Genomic DNA, 24,039 nt, shown 5'->3' on the forward strand with positions numbered 1-24,039 from the left:
GATTTTAAAAAGATCTTTTATTTTTTCTTTTCACTTCCAGAATATGTGATACAAATTCTGACTCACTCTCTCCAGTTCAATTCTACATTCATATCTTATTTTGTCACAGGAGAAAGAAGGATGCAAAGTAAGAGAGATAGCTCTCTTAATGCCCCTACTCCAATGAGTCAATCAAAGATGAGGGAGAGAGCTTTTTTTACAGTACGAGGTATTATTTTCAATGACATAGACACTCATCAGTCTACTAAAATCCATCCATTTTTTGACTTAAATGTTTTGCTATCAACATAGCACATGTTATACAATATTAAATAGCCACTTTGGTTGGGTTGCAATTTTAATTTTTGCTGAGCATATATTTTTATTTGCATGAACCTATTATACATTTTAATCTTTATTCAAGCTCTCTCCCTGCCTAGCTTCAACTACCAAAGGTTTTTTTTATTTTTGGTTACACAAATAGAAAATGTTTCGTCTCAAGTATGAAAAAATTTGTACTTAAGTAACTGACTTACAAACATCAAAGAAGGATGTACACACAGTTAAAATTTATCCTACCATGACCTTTAGTAACCTAGCCAAACCCAAGTTTTCCTCACAATCTTATCCATTGGATTGCTCACTGACAATGTGTGTATAATGCTATAAAAATAGAGCTTAAATGTGATCAAAGTGCAATTGTTTCACATTATGTAAAGTTCCAATGAGTTCAATACACGCTCCTTACTATTCGTTATTGTAAGGTTTGCAAGCTTAAAGTAAGTTTGAAAGAGCTCATAAATAGATATTTTATATTATTATTTTACAGCCAATTTGGCATAATTGTAGATGAATCACTGATAAAATTTCACCAGCCTTGACTGATTGCTATGCTGCTATAGTGAGTAGTAAAATTTACACGTGGCTTAATTTTCTGAAATAACCAATGCCCAAAAAAAGGTTTAAACATACAATGCACTGTTGGCTAAATTTTATTTTAATATTAAAATCTCTGGTGTAATTAGATTACATAATTGTAATATTACCATAGCTAGGGGTTGTAGCAGTCTTTATAGCCAAAAATTGTATCTTATAAGACGAAAAAGAATTAATTCTGAGGCCACACTTCTCAACTCGAAATATTTATTTGAATGCACACACCCAAACTTATATTTCAATGAAATCTCATGTTTCTAAAAATTTGGGAAGAGAGTTATTTCAATTTGAATAGCAATTTTCATACACCAAGGTGTGTCCAGAAACACTTTTGAGTGACCTACCACAGTCTGGCCAGTGAACACAGTTTTGATTGGTGGCAGTTTTATTCAAAATAGTTTTTTTCTTTGTGCTTTAAAAAAAAAAGATTTTGCTATTTTGCCCAATTTTGAGACACCTATTTTATGAGCCCAACTATGGGAATACAATTGGTTGCACTCAATTCAAACCATTTCAAGATGTTCCTATCATCACATTTTAATATTCGACTAGGACAACTTTCTTGACTGCTTTTGCTAGGCGTAGCCATTATAACTTATCTACATCTTCTCTGATGCATTGCTTTAATGCTTGGTCGAGTGTACATCCCCTAAACACATTGTAATCACACCGAGCAAGACCTCACTGCCACTATTTTCAGTGTATATGACAAATAGAAATAAGCCAACACCAGGACACCAGATGAGCACAGGGCAGCAAGAAAGTATAAATGATTAATGAAAACTTGCATTCTGTTTAAAGATGAGAACTTTTCAGCAGGTAAGGTCTCCAAATATATCATATGATTTACAATATTTTCACTAAGATAAAAAGATGCCAAATTCATTTCAATCATTCTACTTATATATATATATATTATACCATTTTACTGCCATAAATTTCCAGGTAAGGAGTGCAATGACCAACAAGGCCATTTTCATAAATTTCTCAATACCATAACTTTTTAAATCAAATATTTCTTTATTTTACTCAGTTGATTTTCAAAGAAGAAGAGTGTAATTTAAAAATAAATGGTAAAAGTAATCCATTTAGATTTCATTTTGAAGGCAATAAAAATTAACAATTGACATATACATACATGGAAAATATTTCTAGCTGATATATCGGCTGATGACAGCTTTCGCAGATACACCAATAGATCAGCTCACAGGTTTAAAAACAGATTGATTTTGTAGGCATACATTGCCTACCACTGGAATATTAAATCAATAGCACAAAATATTTATAAGGCCTTGAAATAATATGATGATTTCAAATTGCACATGAAACCTGCAGGAAAGAAAAGACTTCATCTATTCTCATTGGATGAGAAATGTAACGTATATATCATCAAAATATTTGTATTGACACTCAAGTTATTTTAAATTTTCAATTGTAAAAATACTCTGGAAAATTTTATTTTGCACAGCCAACAAATCTTAATACCAAAAGAGACAGGTATCTTTGAATATTTACGCCACTAAGTAATCTAGACAAGAATGCAAGCAAAAATGAGAATATTAAGCTAAATTAAAGTCTGAAAAATGATATCAAGGATTAGTCAGTTACAGGTAGCTCCTCCTCAGAAAGACAACATATACTAACTGAAAGTGCCATAGTGGTGCTAGCAACATTTATATATATACAAAAACAGAGTAGGACCTAAGTGTAGTCCAAGAACTTATCAAATTTACAGATAAAAAAATATTATGATACATCAAATCCCCCCAAAACACCACAAAAAAGAAATGCACATGATTCTTGTTGTATCAAATCACTTCAAAGATTTATATGATTATGTACACAATGACAAATGAATGAATGAATATATATATATAATGTATATGTGAGACAAGAAGACTTCCCTATAATGGCAAAAGCCAACCACAGCCCATAAGGGTATGAATACGATGAAGGAAATCAATTCAATATCACACCTTCAACCTTTAACCACACACCTTAATCATTTTCATCAAAAGCACATCAATGGTGAAATACTCAATACAGAGAGAAATGCTGATGTAATCCACTCTGGCCCATTCTAAAATTAACCAGGGATTATTTCGATGTTTCAAATGGTGGTTAACTTTAGGTAAAAAGCCATATTAATGGCCGCTCTAAGTGAGGCACACAAGTACATGCAGTCAATTGTTAGGCGCATCTGGGAGGAGAAAAAATTTACAAAATGCCCTTCTTAGCTTTTAAAATTGCCCACTCTCTTCTAGCTAAATGTGAAAACACATATTTTTACCATTTAAAAATATAGGCACATACGTTTCATCCAGAATTCGGTTGGGTTCCACAAAAAAGATGATTACTTTTTCTACAAGCAGCTACCAAGCACACAATATTATGTACATATCTATGACAAACACGTATGTATACATATAAATTCAAACTCCCTCCATTATTCCTACCAAGATATTTTTTGACAACTCATCAATAAAATAATTACACAATATATTTACATAAGTGAAGCCCACATCATATTACAGGGATTACACCCTGAGACATCATTAAACCCTTCTCTGAGGTTAGAAATCTGTTGTGTTATGCACTATAAGAATTTCATTTGAATTTACATTAAATCAATATTAAATATATGCAAATTTCCTTTCATATTCATCAAAATACAAGCTTCAGTCAACAATATACATAATAATTTGTGGGCCTTATTCACAGCACGTTAATTTTGAAATTACAAATGTAATTGTTGAAAATTTTATCCTTTGCTTCATTAAATTTTAGAAAGAAGTTTGTATCAATAATTTTTTACTACTATACATTTGGATCCCCAAGCAATAAAATTTGAAGCAATATTTGTACAAATCACTAGGAGGACTTTCGTTAGCATGCATATTTGGGGCACGAGGACTAACTAATATTTTCACACATACATTACAGTTAATATTAAATTCATCACACACCCTGTGTTTGATTACCCCTACAAATTTTACTACAAAATATCGTGTTCTAATCATCATTAAATCTACAATATTATTTCCTGACACGTTCAGTACAAATGAATGTAAAAAGTTCTTCTTATCACAAAAAGGCATCAATGCGCTTACATCGTATCAAGGTAAATATATGGGATTCACATTACATTTTCGATGAAAAAGTTTTATCCCACCATTCCTTCATAAGTACTGAGGATTAAATGCAAAAATGGGTAAAATGATGAAATTCAGGGTACACACAAAAACCCTTTGGTTTCAAGATCGCATAAAAAATAAAACTCACTCCTGCACCACACTGTACTCATGGAGTGAATTATATACATTTTACAAGAGAATGGATTTGGGTGGCAATAGGTCTATTACATACCAATCAATCCTTATTTCATTTCTAAGCATTATTTTTTTCACTGGTTAATGAGATCAGTGGCCTAACAATGATATATCACAACACAAAACACACACATTAGGCTCATAACCTATGTATATTAAGCTATACATAATTCATAGTTGGCCACTTATGTCAGTATAATTGCAGAAGCAGCCAAGTTCCAACACACATACACACATGATACAAAAAGGGAAAAAAATTTAGAGGAATGGCATATGACATTGCCCTTTTTTCAGAAAAGGTACCACCTGATATTTAGCAAAAATATCACTGGAATGGTTAGTAAACAGCTAATCTACAGTGTTGCTATATTAAATCCTGCATGCATGAAATCTGAATGATGAGAAAGCTATGGCAAGGGGCCCACTTAAAAATAGATTATATGTAATTCTATAAGAGATTGGTGGCTTTCGTCTAAACTTACGTCCTCTTTTCACATCATTGTTTTGGCATTCAAATGATTCAGAGGGTCTACACAAAGTAGGCAGATTTAAAGCAAATATGCGATTGACAACATATATTTTTATGCGACAGCAACAATGAATTAGCCCCTTAGTTTCCACTGCTGGCAGTATGCAATACTTGACTGCCTTGCAAGAAAACCGATGATGGATCGCTTATGGTATCATAAATAAAACTTTTAGGGCAAATAAAATACCAAAACCCTCCTAGTTGCAAGAAATAATCAAGTCAGGGCACTTCAGGTACTCAAAGCCAAAAGTGGAATGCTAATAAAGAGCAATTAACACTAAATGTCAAACAAATAACTGTAGCGGTGGGAGCAGATGTGTACAACTTATTATGAGGTCAGAAAAGCAACAACACTACACGTCTTAAACTGCACCAGAGATTAAAACAATATAGATAAAGTATTTTGGTAAAATGTCAAACATCCCAATAAAAGACAAATTAATACATAAATGATTAAAATTATCAAGAGGTTAAAAAGTTTTCAAGAAATTTAAATTCCACCTTCAAATAAAAATTTAAAATTTGCATTCAAATAACATAAGAGGTTGATTTGAAAGGTAATTACCTCTAGTTTCAATGAATAGGTTAAAAATATTTTCAATGGCATTTGAAAACAATTTTAAATAAAGCACCACAGAAAGTGTGCCATAACTAAATTCCAAGACATGAAAAAAACCCAGCTCCTTCATCTACAATGAAACCTATGGAGAATCTAGTAGAGAAATTAATAACCATACAGCAACTATCATTTTCAAACTTCCCAAAAAAAACGAATCCCACAGTTGCTACAATCTTGAAGTGATATAAAAACATAGACATGAAGATAAAACTTTGCCATTTTTTGACCACCTTGAACCAAAATACTTTGGAGAGACTTTAAGATAGCAAAAACGTATCCTTTTGAGTGGAACAAATCTCATAAAAAATGGTTATTGCATTTTTTTTGAGCTTCCATCTCACTTAACCTTCGGGGTCAGCATTGACTTCTTGAACAAGCTGGGAGAACTCATTCCCACATTCCAATAAGGCTTCCAGGCTCTCAACTTGTGACTGATCGAAAAGTTCCATGTTCCTTTGAGAAGAGAAGCCACCTGCGGAACCGGTAGGGTTGGCATTAAGAGCATTGAGGGTCGGTTCAAATGGAGGAAGAGGGGGAGCTGAGATCAATGGGGTGGAGGGGTATGAACGCGATGCAAGCATTGCATCCCCATAGCTGCGTCTACTGTTAGTCTCTTCCACATTAATCCCTGTCTCACTTAAGGCAGCTGCAACACCTACCTCAGGAACAGGAGTGTTTGGATAAGACCTAGAGGAGAACTGCCTTGAAGCTGCAACTGACTGCTGCCCTTCAAAGTACGCCATGTCTTCTAGGATGGCGCTGAGGTGGGAGTCATCGGCTCCATCTAATGCGGTCACCACGCCATCGCCAGCACGATTATCCAAAGAGTCCTCACCACCAGTCACGCCCATTCCCTCCAAAACATTCGAAGCACTTCCAGCATCCATGCAGCCAAAGTCTGCAAACTCACTCGGAACTGGAGTGGGTGCCACAGAACTAGCTGCTGACTCCATGAATCCAAACCGCTGCCCCAAACCAAGAGGCGTAGTGGGGTGTGAACGTGACGGACATATCCCTTCAAGGGAGGTAGAATTTCCAAAGCTATCTGTACCTAAAAGAGAGTTGAGATTTGGCAGATCGGAACTGGAGAGTCCGGATGCATCCATGGCTTCCATGCGATGCAGGGGCACTGATTGTGACCGGAAGAGGTGGGGCGGCTCAAAGGAGCCTCCAATGCCGGAGTTTGGGTTCGGTGCATCAGACAAAAGACTGCTAACTTCTTGACCTAAAGGATCCAGGAACGCACCCTGTAAACTAGATGGAGAACACACCGCTCCAATGCCATCATGGTCTCTATGCCCTGACAGGGCCTGACTATGCACTCGCATCGAGAGGATGGTGCCGGCTGAGACGTGTCTCTGCCGCTGGTGATCGCCACCATGCCCCCCAGCACTAGATCCAAAGGTGTTCGGTATTCTGTAGAGGCAATGCGAATTGCCAGAGCGTGAGTGGATATTTGCCTGTAATAGGCCTTGGGACTTTAAAGCTGGCTCGGAATCAAGGAAGGATACTGTAGGCTGTGTGTTGCATGACTGTACTATGGGTGAATGTGGTGCAGATCCCGGTGAGACTGGGGTGATGCTGCTGGCGGATGCATGCCTGGCTCGAGAATTTACACTGGTCTCTGTGGGAGCCACAAACTGCTGCACAGACGAAGGGGGCGGCAAGTTAGTTTCAGTTGAGCATTCGACAGGAGTAAGAGGCACACCTCCAGGAGAAAACTGTCCACCTACATGCCTCTGCACATTCGTGCCTGAAGAATGCCGGGGTCTTGAAGATAATTGCTGTGACATAACCTGAGAGCTACCATTAAGAATTCCTCTACTTCCAGGCATACCGCCACTGGAAACGTGTCTGGACCTGACTATAGGAATTGTAGCTCCTTGGGGAGATACAAAAGGGGTGGACATTGTGTTTGAGGTCTGCCCGGAATCGTGGCGAGATCTTGGTACAGGCGTGTTGCGGGGTGAAACAAATGGACTTGCATTATTTCCTGAGGCTGATGAGGTGGGGACATTTGGCATGAAACCCACATTCCCAGGACTATCATGACCTGGAGATATTGGTGTGAAGCTAAAAATTTGCCTACGAGTGTTGGGGCTAGGTGGAATCGAAGCTTGCATTCCAACATTAGAGCAAGAGGTGACTATGGGTCGGGAGGTTGTCTGCAATTCATGCACTGTTGTCTCAAAACTGACACGTCTCTGCGTTCCATATAAACCTAAAGTTGATAATGGAGGAAGAACTGGCTTTGTGCGCCCTCCAACTGACTCAGACCGACTAGGTTGACAGCTTATATACATTTCTGAAGAAGATGGAGCTGATGAAAATTCCACAGATGTAGTGCGATTAATTGCAGGTGGTGCATTACTACTAGTTGTGGCCAAGTTGCGCTCCAGCAAAAGACGAAGCTGGGAAAGTTTTCCTTTGCCACCCGAGGTGCTACTCTCTTCCACAGGTGCATTTGGAAGAGTACAGCTGACATCTGATGATTCCCTGCCAGCCCCTTCCTTCTTCTCAGAAGATTCAGCTTTCCCAGCTGTGTTTTGAAATAGCCTCATGAGTTCTTCTTCCTGTGAGTTACTTTCATGGTAACAGTCATCCAACGCATCCTTCTCCAGGCATGGAATGCTCATCAACTCACTACCCACAACTGATGAACTAGCCGATGTTAAATCGACATGTTGATCAAGAGTAGCAAATAATGATGCATCATTTTCCAAGGACTCTAGAAGGGCAGCGTCACTAGTTCCTACATCTGCTGTCAAACTTACAGATTTACTTGAGACCGTTTCAATTTCTCCCAAGAATGACTGACCTCTTTTGCCTTTACATTCTTTTCCCAAATCTTCATCACCCATAATTGAAGGTAAAGGCAGCCCAACATTTCGATCTGCTTTCCGAACGTTAGACACAACGGCTGCCTTCCCCCTTGAGCCCTCAGGTGACTGTTTAGGCTGGATACGTTTGTACTTCTTTCGCGACTTAGGAGTAACAGTTGGAGCAGACGAACAACCCGCCACAGGAGGGATGATAATAATGTTTGCCATTTGCTTGCAGGGTGACACTTTTGAGGATGGAGGCAGGCGTGGAATTAACATTTTGCCCGCATTTGCAGACTGAGGCAAAACGGGAGAGGCAGAAACTAATTGTCCACTGGAGGGCATTGTGTCTAAAACTGATTGTGATCGGGGCATGGGGGCAGAATTTTTAGAATCTTCCACACTGCAATTAACATTCATCCCATCATAGGAAGCACTAGGGATAGCTGCTGACTTAGGCCTCTGCACTTCTCCATTCGGTTTAGATGGTAATTCTTGCTTGTTGGATTCCAATTGACCTAAACCAACATTTGAATCCTGACGAAATTTGAGAAAATTATCTTTAGTCAAAGATTTGTTAAGTAAGGAGTCAGGCAAAACCTTTCCACTGTTGGTCAATGCAGATCGGTCTGCTCCCCAACAATTGTCAGCAGCTTTCGATTCACTGCCCATTTGAGGTTTCAATGCATCTAAATAGAAAATCTTGTTGGCTGAAGTTGAAGACTCATCTGAATTGGATCTTTTAAGGTGATTGCTGTAACTGCAGCCAAGTTTTGCCTTCTTCCCAGACTGAGATTTTAACTGCTCCAAAGTTGCCCCACTCCTATAGGCCGAGAGCTGATCCTAAAAAAATAAAATGTAAAATAGGGCATCTTGGAAAATGAATTGGCATATATACCCTAGACATGAACGAACTTATTTAGAACTAACATGACGGGTAAGGATGCGTAGTAGATTATGACATGAAATTTTTTTTGGCTTTTTGAATTATAGAAAATAAGGAATCAATGCTTCTAATATAAGAGGCAGACACTTTCACTAGGATAAGTTAATTCCATACCTAGCTGTCTTCTTTGATTGAGAAGCACAGATTGAAGCACTGAAAAGTATTTTCAATTGGAATAAAATAGCCTCCCTCTACAATACCCAACCACAATGAAAACAATAAGAGTCAAACACAAGAGTAACTCTCCAACGACATATTTCCTTCCCAGTAACAATAGAAAAAAGAAGAACAGTCAACAATTTTAAACTTCTTGTGTGAGCGTTTATTTTATTAGTGCCTTCACTTTTGTGGCCTCTCTTGGCAATTTATTTATATTATCACCTGTGGTGCCCTTCCAAAGTTATGAACTCTCTAAAACCATTGTACATAAACATATATCACCCAAATACTTATAAAGTTCTGAAAAAAGTAATGCCCTAAGCAAATAAAAATTCCATTTACAATTATTAAAAAGTTGGCAACAATGGCACCTTAAAGAGAAGAGGGCATATAATAGTGTTCAGGTATAAATACCTGCCGGAGCAGACAAGTACAAGTGATTCAAACACTGCCATACACAATGTGTTAAGAAAGAATGTATTATAGTACCTAGATGTAGAGAAAAATTGCTCACCTGTATTTTCCTTTTTTCCCTCAGGATTTCCTTTTCTTGTAGCTTCCTGGTGAGCTGAATCTGAGCTTCCCTCTGCTTGCCCCCACCCTTGCAGAGGTTGGGGATGAGAGGAACCCTTGGACTCAACTTTCCATCGCCTATTCAAATGAATGCCATTATGAAATCAATGGTTTAAGAGGCTACTTTGTGGAATCGTGAAATGATAGATTGAAAAGTAAACTTTGTTGCATTCCACACAGTATTTATCTAAAGACTTGACTGGTTTCAACATTTTCTAATCATTATCAAGAGGTGAACCACCTTGAGAATGACCTGAAAAGATGGAAACTGGTGGAGTCTTTCAATAACTATTATGTGGAATATAAAAGAAGTTTACCTCTTAATCTAGAATGCCATTATTCATCAAATTTCTTGCAACTATTTTGAATCTCCTGCATGAACAGCAATACATGTTATACACATCACACTAAAATCTTGATTTCATCTATTTGGGGGGACCACAACATGGGCACTTACAAGGAGACGTCGCCAAAGTGATGTTCAGGATCTGGATGCGGAAGTTATTTTCTGAAACTATATAGGTACGGTAGAAAAAGTGTCACGACTTTCTTCTACATAGGCCCGGGTTTGAGGGATATTCGCATGTAAAGATTTCGCATAGCATGACATCCTTAGAGTAAGCGCTACTTCTTATCTACAGCCGTGGCGGCGCTCATCATGAACGATTGGGAACGATTCATGAATAGATGTACAATCTGTTAATTGATGCAGAGGTATGCATCGGTGTACATGATGAGCACGTTACACGGAAATTCACGTGTAAGTAATTATGTACGTCCTCTAATTCGCGTGGTAAGGCAGAATTCGGAGTTTCGTTTCAAATCCATTAATTGATATTAAATTTAAAAAATCACGAAGTAACTAAATAAACCGAATGTGGATAAAATGTAACAGTAATTTCAAAAATCAGAAGAGAGATAAAATATTGCCGACTCTGGGACTCGAACCCGGGACACCTGCTAAAGGTTAGAAGACTAGCGCACTAGACCGAGCAGCCACGGCCGTAGATAGAAGGTGACCATTACTCAAGGGATTTTATGCTGCGCGAAATCTTTACATGCAAATATCTCTCGAACCCGGGCCTATGTGGAAGAAAGCGGTGACACTTTTTCTACCTTGCCTATATAGTTTCAGTTAATAACATCCGCATGCAGATTCTGAACATCACTTTGGCGATGTCTCCTTGTTAGCGAAACTATGAATTGGTGATGAGTAGGTGTATAGCTTTTAGGATATCCCTCGGTCCTTACTTTTTGTAAACTTCGACACACATACAGGGCCAGATCAAAGAGGGGGCCCAAGGAGACCCGGCCCTGGGCCACCTATCAAGCATGACTCTTCCACCTAATAAGACGTAAATCTCACAAAAATGGAAAAACAAAAAAAAAAAAACACCTTCATTTCAAAGTGAAGCAGGTTTGTTTTTTGGTTAACAAGTTGTCGTCAACATTGACGTTTATAAATGGTTAACGCTGCTGATAAAAAACATTTTGTTGGAAATTGTGTTACATGCATTTCCTTTTATTAAATTTCAAATTGCAAACATCGTGAAGCAGTGAGCCTGCCGGCCTCCCACCAAAACGGGCCCCATGCCATCCACATCCAAAATCCAGCCCTGCATTTAGCATTATGCATAAATGTATGCACTGTATCTAGCCGTAGCTGTGAGTAACAAGGTATAATAAAGAAAATGGTATTTTGTTTCTATGAAATCTATCTCCTCCCTTTAATCCAAAAGAATAACCAGTGACTCATTTTATGAATTTCAGGGCTACCGACTGTACTCCCTTTGATTATCATTATGTATTAGAGTAGAAAAGTTTTCAGGCACCAACCTAGAGGCAAAAATAAAAAATAATGAACCAGTGAACATTTAGGTTATCCCATGCAAAATTACCAAAAAACTGGGAAAATCAAGATTAGTTGGCTCTCAAGGGCTAATGCTATACAGGACATGAGGTCAAAGGTAGGGCAAAAAAATAAAGGCAAGTACATATGTATAATGAAAGTTTTGCGAGGAAGTAGAAATGAAGAATAGTTACCTTAATATTTATTAAAACATTGTACCCTCTAATTCACTCAGCAGTTTCCTATTAGGTATTTTTTTATTGCCTAAAAAAAGATTATTACTCCTGGGGTGCTCATTTCACGCTCTTAGATCTTAAAATGACGATATCTATTTTTTGCGATTAAATGAAAAGTGAAAAATTTCTAGCACGCAAAAACACGACGGCTTAGAAGGAATGATGGGAAAAGTCCGTGTGACGTATTTCTGGTTCCAGCTGTCGGCTTGTGAGGTGACCTTGGGGCGAGGCTTGAGCGCTGATACGACCCAGGCTGCTAGCAGGTAGCTCTTGGCTTAAATAAGGATTATTATTCCCCTATCAAACGAAGGAAACTTTCCGAACTTAGGTATTTTTAATGTGTGATTATTATGAGATGTTTCCCTGAGCTCTGTGCCTCATGCATGCATTTTTATCTCAGACGATGTAAAACTCCTATCTACTCGTATAGAAACTAGGTCCCTGTGACGTCACGTGGAGTGGAATCGCATGGGCGCCAATCTGGCCTTTTTCAAATGAGGTTAAAATTGACCGTGGCCATTCGTTTAAACTGGGATTAGTAAAACCAAATAATTTGTATATTATGAATACACTAATGATGGGTAAGGAATCGCAATCAATGCATTTTGTTTTCTTTGACGAAGGAAACTACCCAATTCAATCTGAAGGTTGATTTTGGATAGGTGATAGTAGTGATCACCCTAACCTGAGCCACAGGCTTATGATATCAAAAATTCAGTATGGGGGTGGAGGCAGTGGCGGATTTCGGGGGGTCACAGGGCTCCCCAAATTTTATCAAGATTTATAAATCATTATTAGTTTAATAGTAATTTGATGCTGAATCCATCCCTGGGAGGAGGGGCTGTTCCTTTCACTGGGCCATCTCTCATTACAATGAATTTTATTCTACTATAGTAGAACTTGCTTAGTATGTTTCTGAAGGGACCACAAAAAATGAACGTATTATCCAGGAAAACATGCTAACCAGGCAGGTAGATAATAGCAATTGAGGTAATTGCACTCTGTGGAAAAGCCGTCATAATTAAAATTACTTTCGGAAGTTCTCGTAAGATCGCTTTCCTGAACTCTTTCCACATTGAAAATCAAGAAAATGAGCACTGCATTGCAAATAGAGTACTGTGTGAATGAAAATCAATGTTTCTTGGATTTAACTGAAACAATTACATAAAGGCGGCATCATTCTCCCGAGATTAGTCATATAGATAATTAATTAATCATAGCGGGCGTAACTTGGTGGAAATCCATAATCGTAGGAGTAGACGGATCAACAACTTTGCTATTTCCACATCGTATTTTATTGACACCGACCATGGTTTCATTAGTAACATTAACAAGGTGAAAATTCAGGTAAATTGACAGTATATATAGCAGAAGGTTGTGTAGGGAAATACCGGGAGCCGTTGGTTGGGGGAGGTAAGGGTTGGGGTTGGATCTGGGTTTGGCATCACTGTGGGTGGGGTGGGTGTAGGGGTGGACGAGTAAGGGGGAAAGTGGAGGGGGGAGCGAGAAGGGTAAAGGTGGTCGTTAACCAGGTATGAGTCCCTGTGGCTTAAAATTTCCAGCTCTTCCAAGGCGTCTAATCTCCATCCTTTCTTCTCAAAGTGCAGAATAGTAGGGATGAAGTCTAATGTGCCCCATGTCGATAAGGTGTTTTGCAAATTGTGAATGATCTTTCCCGTGTCTATGACACATCTGGTGCTCGGCCGCCCTGATGGAAAAACTCCTCCCTGTTTGGCCAATGTCATGTCAAATATACTGTCAATTTACCTGAATTTTCACCTTGATAATGTTACTCTGTAACGAAGTTATGGTCGGTGTCAATAAAGTACGATGTGGCAATAGCAAAGTTGTTGATCCTTCTATTCCTAATGTCACATAGATGTTTTAAGAGGACAAGTTAAGCTAAGTAATTTCTTCTTTCTCACAGCTTTCTCGGAGAATATGAAGATAACTTGTGAGTATATCCTTTGGTTGTTTTAAAACATCATAAAAATTGGCAAAACTTTACTTACCATTATTCACAGCAACCGCCTTACTCATTCGTTCTTGGAACGAAACCCTATCGATTGTTATATCGATTGATATATTGATATTGTTACGACGATTAATATCGCACTTAAAGATTATTAAAAGCACATTAATAAAATAACTTATGAATTCGAAAGTTTAAACACCTTAAAAAATACGAGGAAACGACTAGTGGGTTGCGTCATAGCAAGTAATTGAGCGTACTCCCCAGGAAAGCAATTTAAAACGTACTAACCAAATAGTTTTACCTATATTTTATTCAGATAGTACTGGGACCAAGAGAAATCGACGTATTAAGGAGGAAAACATACGAAAAAATTTGACAGTTTCAATTCACTGAAAAAATTTGTCCAATGAAGTCTACTTCCTATTTCTTGTGCCGAGATAAGAGTATTTTTGCGTTAAACTTCGCCTGTACATCCAAAGCATTGTCTGCTCCCACAACACTTGTCAAGCAATGATACACGTAGCCCTCACATAGAGAAATGCATTTCGATGCATCGCGGTTGTAGAAAGAGAAGAGTGGGACGAAAGTAAGAAGGTTTATGGCTGATAATAATAAAATAACTTATGAATTCGAAAGTTTAAACACCTTAAAAAATACAAGGAAACGAATAGCGGGTTGCATCATAGCAAGTAATCGAGCATAATTCACAGTGTCCGGCGATATCTGGTAGAAATGTTTTATATCCATGAGAATAAAATAAAATGGTAAATTTCCACACAATTTTATTTACAAAATACCGACCCGGTTTCGACACGTAGTGTCATTATCAAGGTACCAATTTTGGCTTCCAACTTCTATATATACCGTCCAGCAAGAGAAAGGTGGGGGTGGAAAGGCTAGCAAGGGAAGGGGGAGACAGTTTGACTAAAAAGAAGCGTAATAGGGAAGGTCTTTGAAGGAGGGGGTGGGACTAGGGATTACGTAAATCAGTAAATCGGTGAGGAAGGAAGAGAAGTTTTGACCCTTTCCACTTTTATTTTATTCTCATGAAATAATCGAGCGTACTACCCAGTTAAAATGTACTAACCAAATAGTTTTACCTATATTTTGTTCGGATGGTACCGGGACAAAGAGAAATCGACGTGTTAAGGAGGAAAACGTGCTAAAGAGGAACGTACTAACCAAGTTCCACTGCATTCTATTTTAGGCTATCATACTCTTTAAAAATTGAAAATATGTTTAAAAAACTTACTTTCATTTGATGCACCGGAGGGATCCAAACAGTTTCCCCTCGCAGACTTCTGGTTTCCAGGAAGAAGGGTAAATGCAGCTTCAGATCTTCCATCCACAACCAAGTTTTTCACGAGAAACTTGGCCAGCTCCATAAGTGATGAAAAATGAACCCCCAGCACTTTTTCAGCCCACTCACGAATCAATTGTGAAACAGCTGACTCCACACCTCTGCCTCTCTCTGCATTACCACCAGCAACTTCCACGTCCTCCCCACTCTGCTCTGGGCTTTCCTGACGACCATCCTGCAAATTTACCATATTATGTACTTGTTACGTCCAGAGTCCAAGAATTCTGCACTAAATTTGTCCTCAACCCTCATAAAGATGATCACATCTCCAAAATTTGTCATGGCTTAGATCCTCTCCCCATAGGAAATATTTAAACATGTCATTTATTTTCACCCTCTTAAGAGTGAATACCCAGCATATCTTTTTACATATTAAAAACAAAATCAGCCCCTGATTCTAGCACTCCTAGAACTGACCCTTTCCACCTCCTGTATCATATACCTTGCACAAACACTAATCTAAATTCTTTTCTCATATCTAGTTGTAAACTCTGGAATTCCTTGTCGTCATTAATAAAAGATTCCTCTTTTCTATTCATTTTCAAAGAAAAGCTTTTAAACTATTACCTCAATTTACATTAGTAAATTATACATATTTTAATGGTGTCAATTATATCTTTTGAGTGTACATTATATATCATGTCACTAAACTATATTTATTTTTATGATGTGCAATCAGACGTTATCTGAAGTTTTGTATTATTTTTCTCTTCCTGATGTTCGATTCTGGTTGTTATCATTGTCTACCTGAGGTTATTTTTGCTTTCGATGTCTTGTTTTTTATTTAAGTTCCAAATAGTAACGTGCCTGGTGTATTTATGTTTATGGTGTCAATTATATTTGTATGTTATAATTATTTTTTATTTTTGTTGCTAGGGCAAAAATTGCTGTATTTTGTATTTGCTATTATGGGGAAACCACAGGGTGTCCAGCCAATCAGAGCAGAAAATTTCATGCATTATTCCCAGTTTTCCAGGGAAATTTTACAAAATTCCTCGTTAAACTTACGTGATTATTGCAAAAGATGCGAATTTTAAAACACCCAAAACTACTTCAACACTATTAAATAATGGCCATTTTCCGGTGGTCCACAGCCACTTTTTTAGCAAAGTTAACAAAATCATTATTTTTCATCGCAGAAACACGGTTCAAAGACATACTTGATTGCTTGATTGACAGGAATGCGATGCAAACAGTCACTTTTTGATGATCGGATTGATGGTTCATTTTCAAATTGCAGTCAGAGCGGTCACTTTTCGGGAGGGAGGCTCCCTGCTCGGAGGGTCAAAGAGATGGGCCAGCGAGGGTGAGCTCGTCGAGGAAAGGGTTCCGGATTAGCGACCCTTCAGAGGGTGAACCACGCCCATCCAGGGAGTACCTGCTCCATGGCCCCGCAAAACGCATTTTAACCTTTTTGCCGCATGCGAGAAGGTTTTTGGAGATTGAACAGCAGCAAAAGGGTTAAGCAGATGCCGTTATTATGCGTCAAAACTAGACAATAGTTTTAAATTTTTTTTGTTTCTCTGAGGCTTTGGAGGGGATTTATCCCCCTCATCACCCCCATAGTTCTGCCACTGGATACATCATATGATTAATATGGAATTTTTGGGAAGATTAGGAAGGATGAGAAGTCTTTTGAAAAACAATATGATCACCCACTTCATGGGCCTGATGAAAATGATCATTGAGTCGGAAGGATAGAACATCTGAGGGATGCTTTGGTTGAATTATATAGTGCAAGTGATGAAGGATATAAAACAGAAGAATTATGAAAGTGTTAAAAGACTAACTGATAGGCTGAAGAAGAATTAAATGGAGAACTGTATCAAACCAATCTTAAGATTAATGACTTTGAATGTAGACTAATATATCACATTATTTATTCCCAAATTCATGACATATTTAAAAATTTACATGAGATCACTACAGGAAGAAGTGTAAATTTTGAAATTCATAGTCAACTTAGAAATAAAAAAAAGTACAAATTACTGAGACTTTGTCGTGGGTATAGTTATTTGCTTGCTTCATGCATTTCATACACAACAATTATTGTTAAACAATTATAAACTTTCCAGTGGAACACTTAGGTCTTATGAATTCAACTCTAGAATGCAAGGTGCAATGGAAAATAATTCTAGGCATGTTAGAAAATTTTATACTCTACGGATTATTTAGCATAGCTATCATTTAGCATAGAAATTAGAGTTTTTGTACTATCAATAACAAAGAATACATTTAAAAGAAAATCTTCTAGTATTTGAATACCTTTATATATCAGATAAACAAATATAGTTTAACTAAATTATTATAACTTCAACTTTTCTATGTGTCACATACAAAAGAACTCATATTTGTGTCATGAGTGAAGACTCTCACTCACTGTTTAGATTTTCATTCACTTAACCCTTTTACTACCAGCCCATTTCAGGTGGGATGTGCGAAGACTGCCAAGGCTTTTTTTCCGGAATTAGCAACATTTCAGATTTAAAAATTTTTCAGCTACTTAATTTTACTTAATATGTCTAGATTTCTTTCCCAATTCTTACGATATATTTACATCTTATAACCATAGATAGATTATGGGGGTTTACATAAATTACAGCAGTTGAAAAGGCCACAATGACGAAAAAAAAGTGAAATAATTCGGGCCGATAAATCGGCCCCTGGCAGTTTTCGCTCAACCAGCGAGGGCCGATATATCGGCACGGTGGCAGTAAAAGAGATAGCGAAAGGGTTAAGCAGATCCTAACCCTAACCTACCTTTAAAAAATCTCACAGAAAAGAAGAGCCTACTATAAAAATATCCTTTAACACGAACACCTGTCATGACTTACCAATCCTGGAGTCACAGCACATGCTCCTTTCATTGCTGCCTTATGGCTTCCAACTCTACTCAAATCTCCAAGGTCTGGAAGAAGGGGTGGTGTTAGCTTCATTCTCTTACGAAGACCTGAATAGCAATACCTAGAATTCCCTCGGGTTCCAAGTCTCCTGGGCCTAACGCGTGGAAAAACTTGTTTCATAACTTTACCAAAATCTGCTGTTGAAAGAGGCTTCATTGCATTGTTGTTGCAGTAACCCCTGAAAATAATAAGTTATGCATATAAACAAATATACTCCGAATATCCACAGAGTCCTACGTATTATAAGAGGTAGTTTACAGGAAACTTGACAAAATTGTTATGCACTAAAGATAGTTATAAAAAATTATGACTTTGAGGTAGGGATTTCCGAAGTCCTTCCTATTCATTGGAAGCTTATGACTCTTTTAACCAATTTTTTCTAAGAAAATATTTAACTCATCTCAAAAAAATATTCCATGATAACATTTTTTTATATCTAGACAATTAAAAAAAATTAATAAGATCAGTGAATAAATTTCCTGATTTTTAGCGATGACTAGAAGATTAGCACAACTTAAAAATTTTATTAGCAACTGAGTCCACTCCACTGTAGTTAGTGCACTAGGTACAACAGCCAACTCCAGTCATTAATGCAACCCAGACCAGATGGACTCTCTCAGAGCAGGCTCTAAATGGTGAGAGTTGAAATTTGAGGACTTGGTAGATTTGCACGACTGAGTTGCTGCTTGTACAGACCTTTCTGGTGCATATATCATTGAATAAATTTCAAAATTCTCTAATGCGCATTAGGGTGCCTCGTTTTGCCACTTTCTTTTAGGAGCGAATCATAATACCGGGCAAAAGTTGCGTTAAGGATAATTTCCATCTTCAGTGATATCTTCTTACACGAAAATACGGTCAATATAGTCGGCGATGGCATAAAATAGCATACACTCATCCTAGTGACTACCCTTGACAACTTCAGACATGATATACATGTTTCGACTGAAAAACATCTCTATTTCACATCATTTATCGCATGAATAGAGTAAAATGAAATGTGTGTTGCGGGTTGCCTGCCAACAAAAACTGCTTTCGGGGACACGATAAAAGGTCATTTTCTCGATAACTAAAAGGAATAGAGCTGACGTATTTGATCTAAAATATCCAGGAAAGATCAATGTTATTCACCATTGGAAAAAATGAGTGCTCGCTAAAACCAAATTTAAATTATTTACATTTTTGACGTTTTTCGTTAAAAATTTCGAAATTTCAAGACAAAATGGCGAACAGAAGATATTAACCGATTTTGAAAAAAAAATCATATCTGTATTACCCACCCGGGTACGCAACTTTTGCCGGGTATTACGATTCGCTCCTAAAAAAAAAGGGGCAAAACGAGGCACCCCAATGCGCATTCTTCAGATGAAGAATTGGAGGGAGGTGCAGAGGAAGGCCAGTCAACCGAACCACATCCTCCTTAAAAAGACTGCGCATCAATCGCTGTGGTATGTTTTCTTTTTAAGAAAAAGTGTGTGACAAGTGAAGTCTAATGTATTGCACAAATTATTGGGACAAAGAGCTGGATGCCAAAAACATCAAAAGAAAACACTAAAAAATTAGATAGTTTTAAAATGCTGCTGCTCCAATGTAGGTGATTCAAAATCAGCCACTACACGATACTATACTCAGAATCCAATGGCAAAGCATGATATTCAAGCTCAGTCATCACCCGCATGGCGGGTCTCCTTTTTTCACCCGTGGGACATTGACTCAAGGGTACCGCAAAAGTATCACCTGCTGACCCATTCTTCTCCAGCTATTGATCTTTTAAAGGTATGTAATTTTTTGAGAGCAGAAAAACTCCTCTCCGTAGAGGACGCTGTGGCCAGTATCCTGCAGATAAGCTTAGCAACACTTCAATAAAGGCCCTTTCTATATGTATGCCTTTCAAAAATTGCAATGATAAATACACAATAATACAACTGTAGATGTACTCAAAGGGACATGCCAAAATAAACCCAACGGCATCACAGCTACAACAGCAGTATATTCATATGATCAACCTTGGCTCCCCTATGCCAACGAGAGCTGCCGAGCATGACCCAGAGAAGCCAAATAAGAAGGCACTCCCAGGCCTCGGTAATGATTAGCCTAACACAACAGCTAAGCCAACTTCAGTGGAGGTGTTTTTTAAGGGTGAGCACAGGAAGTGAAATTGCCGCCGATAGAGATTCTCCAAAATGAGCTTATTTTAGATCTTTTTACATCATTTGTAACAATTCTTGTTCACAGCATAAGGTGATAGTCATGTAAAAATGAACAATAATTCTTGTTGACGATGTAATTAAACAAAAGGGCGAGTGTTGCAATGAAAATAGAGGTTGATTGTGATGATTGTCCAATGATTGTTCAATCTCTTGGAAAGAGTCACACTAGTGCCAGTCGTATTTTGCCTTTTTTATTTTCCACGGCTGAAATTCTCCTACGTAACCTCTGCAAGAGCTTTTAAACAGAATGGTTCATGAGTGGGACAAGAATCGCATGTGACGGCGCGTTTGAAGATAAAATTGGAACCCTTTCCACCCTCATGATGATCCACCCTGTTGTATTCACTGAAGCTACATATTATTTAAAATTTCCGATCCAGATCCGATGTCTTCCGCGACTTTGGAACCGATGAAGGGCAATATCCGCAGATATTTGGATCCGAGGTATCCGTTCCGACCATCCCTAATAATGATTACTTTAACTGCCCCGGGAATAGCATAAGTTTCTCTTCCTTTTTTTCAAATTTGTGTTCTTTTTATTATGGTTCATTTTTATGCTGTAGCATTTTTTTTATTTATTTAGTTAGAAATACAAGGGTTTTGTTTATGTTTGTAACAATTATATTTTTCTCCTGACCATGGATTTTTTTGCTCCTGACCAATAAATATTTTACTATCCATCTATCAATCTGTTCCACAAATTTGAGCCAAGAAGTTCTAAAAGAGCTATAAAAATAGCAGACTTGAGAAATACTCGTACGTGAAAAAAGATTTCCAGGGGGGGTTCAATTTGAGCGTCGTGAGTCAGGATGGAAAGTGGCCCTGTTTAAGGTGGAGGAGAAATGATCCAGATATTTCGACTCAAATTTTAACAAAATTATAAAAGGGAGAATAAATGAATAAGCAGTTACATATAGTCCACTGAACTGAGGTAGAAGCCACTTCAATGTTTAATAACAACCGACTCATCAATAAGAGAGCCGAAAGAAGGAGTAAGTTTGCAGTGGAAGGGAAAAAGTACACTTAACTAGGTGGGACTAGATTCCAAAATATACATTTTTTCTATACATGTAAAAGTTTCCAATTCCACTAAAAAATATATCATTGCAAACACTGGAAATGTCACATGAAGCATACCATTTGAAGAACTCCATGAAACATATGACCATTTATAAGCTAGCTTTTTCATGAATCACCTATTCTGAAGCACACAATATTTTTCAAAGGGGTAATGGCAAAATTTCCAAAACTAACTGTCAGGAGATGACAAATAACTATTGAGAGCTGAGTTTAGTGGACCTATTCTTCAGTTTTTGAGATTCTAGTATATCACAATGTGTGCCGCATATCCACATGCACACAGTCTATACAATAAGTTAAACATTAATAAAAAAAACAATAAATATCAATAAAATTATAAAAGGAAGAACACATTGAGCTCTATTTAGAGTATTCTAGTGTCGCCAGATGATGATACGCTGTATCGAAACCGGTCGCAAATATATTTTATTTTGTGAAACAGCTAAGTCTTTTCTTAACCTTTGTGCATCATGAAGGAGTTTCACCATGTTACGCCAACCACCATCGCATTTATTCTAGTGTCATTTACCACCTGAGGCCTAAAACTGCCTAAATCTACATATACCAAACCTCAAAGAAGAATTTACCCTCACATTGACAAGGGAATGATAGAAATAAATTTTTTTATTGCAAAATCATATATATGACAAACGATATAATAAACAACAAATCCCCATAATGAAGTAGCACATGAACATTGGAGCAAATCAGTAATGTCAACATTACAAAGCACCTACAGTACTAGACGAAAGGGAATAGAAAATTATATTTAAATCCATACCAAAAGGTTTCCCTATGTTCATCGCATTTTAGCCATTACTTCATTAGTGAAATAGTGATATAAAGGTAGGTACCAATTGGGATAGACTGCCGAGCATAAATAAATAGAAATAGGTGAAATATAATAAAAAAAAACCTTGCATATTGAGTAAAACGACTAAAACAACATGGAGTATATGTGGTTGGCCATATAAATCCATTAAATACATCCCTTACACTTTTACCACTGCTTCTTCTCACTTCAGAGAGCTAAGCAATATACGTAGAAGTGACTGTTTACAGAAACTAGATCATTGCTCAATATACTTACTGATACTCATCATATACTTCTTGTTTGGGCAATGAAACATCTGGGTCCTCTTCCAAATGAGTCTTGATCCAAGTAATAGTTTGTTGAATTTCAAAACGACTACCAAGTGGGTTGATGGGTCTACGGAGAAGTTGCAAAGAATCAAAATTAGTAAGAAAGTTATAAATTCATTCAAAGGAAAAATAAGATGATGCAAGTAACTAATAATCCACAAATGATATTTGATCACCACATTCACCCATTGGATATTATGAAATGCACAATTGACAGCGACTTACTTCAAATGTAAATATAAAAATTAATAAATAAGATCACAAAATGAAGCAATGGAACTTACTGTGTTAATGGGTCCACCGAAATACTATTTCCTGTGGGTAGTTTTAAATAAAGTAATAGCTTTTCTGATACGGATAATTGCTGCACTTGGTCTAAAATCTTGGTCACAATTTCTTTGGACTCGGGGCTGAAAATAAGATAAAACGACAGCTATAGTATAACATATGAGCAAAGATAACATTTTTACACCAGATATAGCACCGAAAACCACCCTTATTGGGCGATATAAGAGGAAGGATTGATTAACGATGGAAAAGATAAATAATCAATACGGTAGCAAATTTACGACCAAGAATCGCATCAATATTGATCTTTGATGCTTAAATTATCCTTTACAAGGAAAATATAACGAATCAGAACTAAAATACTGGGACAAACCTTGTAGCATCCTCCACAATCTGTTGAATTTTGTTGGTCTTACCGGGAAGAAAACTAACATCCAAACTATTCGAATTTTCCCCACTACATTCGTCGTGAAAACCATTTGAAGCATTAACGGAAGCATCATTGTCAAGTATTGTGTCTTGAGTTCTGTCAGATAGGGAGACATCTGCACGGCTACGTTCAGGGATATTGGTGGTACACATAGATTTTTCAGAAGCGTTTAAATTCCCTCCGGTGTCGTTTTCCTCCTCCTTTTTGATACCCTTTCCAGCTGCAACTCTTTCTTGGGCCCTAGGTTCCACTTGTGGCCCGTCCATTCTTCCTTGTGGTGTTTCCAGCCTAAATTAAATCCCAAAATCCAGCAATGCCACCCAACCATTTTGTCATACTGATCAGCTGGGCAACTTGTTGTGTCTTCGTTCTCAGTTCTTTGCCAGGTGTGGCGTAAAATGGCAATTCTGAGTGTCGTAAAACGAACAGCGCCGAATCCAATTTCACGGCTACCACTTGAAAGATTTACACTAAATTATTTTCTCATGTGAGTCCAGTAAAAACATCATATTCTGCCAATTAATTCTCCATATTATATTTTTCAAACAATATTGATCCTTTAAAAAGTCTGACTAATTTTATTTGGCTCAGTAAACCCTTCCCTCAACAAAGGATGATCGACCCAAAAATTTGGGTGTGCTTGGGTTCATGAAGATAAAGTAGGACATTAACA

At 37.5% G+C, this 24,039-nt stretch overlaps 1 protein-coding gene across 1 annotated transcript; it reads right to left on the minus strand.

The window, feature by feature from the left end:
- On the minus strand, positions 1 to 23,738 carry LOC124168798. Its single transcript, XM_046547109.1, has 7 exons — positions 23,310 to 23,738; positions 22,933 to 23,058; positions 22,596 to 22,715; positions 18,147 to 18,393; positions 15,205 to 15,487; positions 9,834 to 9,970; positions 1 to 9,057 (listed from the first exon to the last, which is right to left on the minus strand). Exons 1-7 carry the CDS (start codon positions 23,630 to 23,632, stop codon positions 5,734 to 5,736), a joined length of 4,560 nt encoding a protein of 1,519 aa, XP_046403065.1. The 5' UTR covers positions 23,633 to 23,738; the 3' UTR covers positions 1 to 5,733.
- Between the last annotated feature and the right edge of the window lie 301 nt (positions 23,739 to 24,039).

The sequence above is a fragment of the Ischnura elegans genome, chromosome 12, assembly GCF_921293095.1.
Source record: "Ischnura elegans chromosome 12, ioIscEleg1.1, whole genome shotgun sequence".
Classification (NCBI taxonomy): Eukaryota; Metazoa; Arthropoda; class Insecta; order Odonata; family Coenagrionidae; genus Ischnura; species Ischnura elegans.

Coding starts and splice junctions, on each gene's coding strand:
- LOC124168798 (XM_046547109.1), bottom strand. CDS start 23,632: ATGGACGGGCCACAAGTGGAACCTAGGGCCCAAGAAAGAGTTGCAGCT. Junction 23,059..23,309: donor ATTGTGGAGGATGCTACAAG/GTTTGTCCCAGT, acceptor TCTTATTTTCAG/CCCCGAGTCCAAAGAAATTG. Junction 9,058..9,833: donor GGGAAAAAAGGAAAATACAG/GTGAGCAATTTT, acceptor TTATTTTTTTAG/GATCAGCTCTCGGCCTATAG.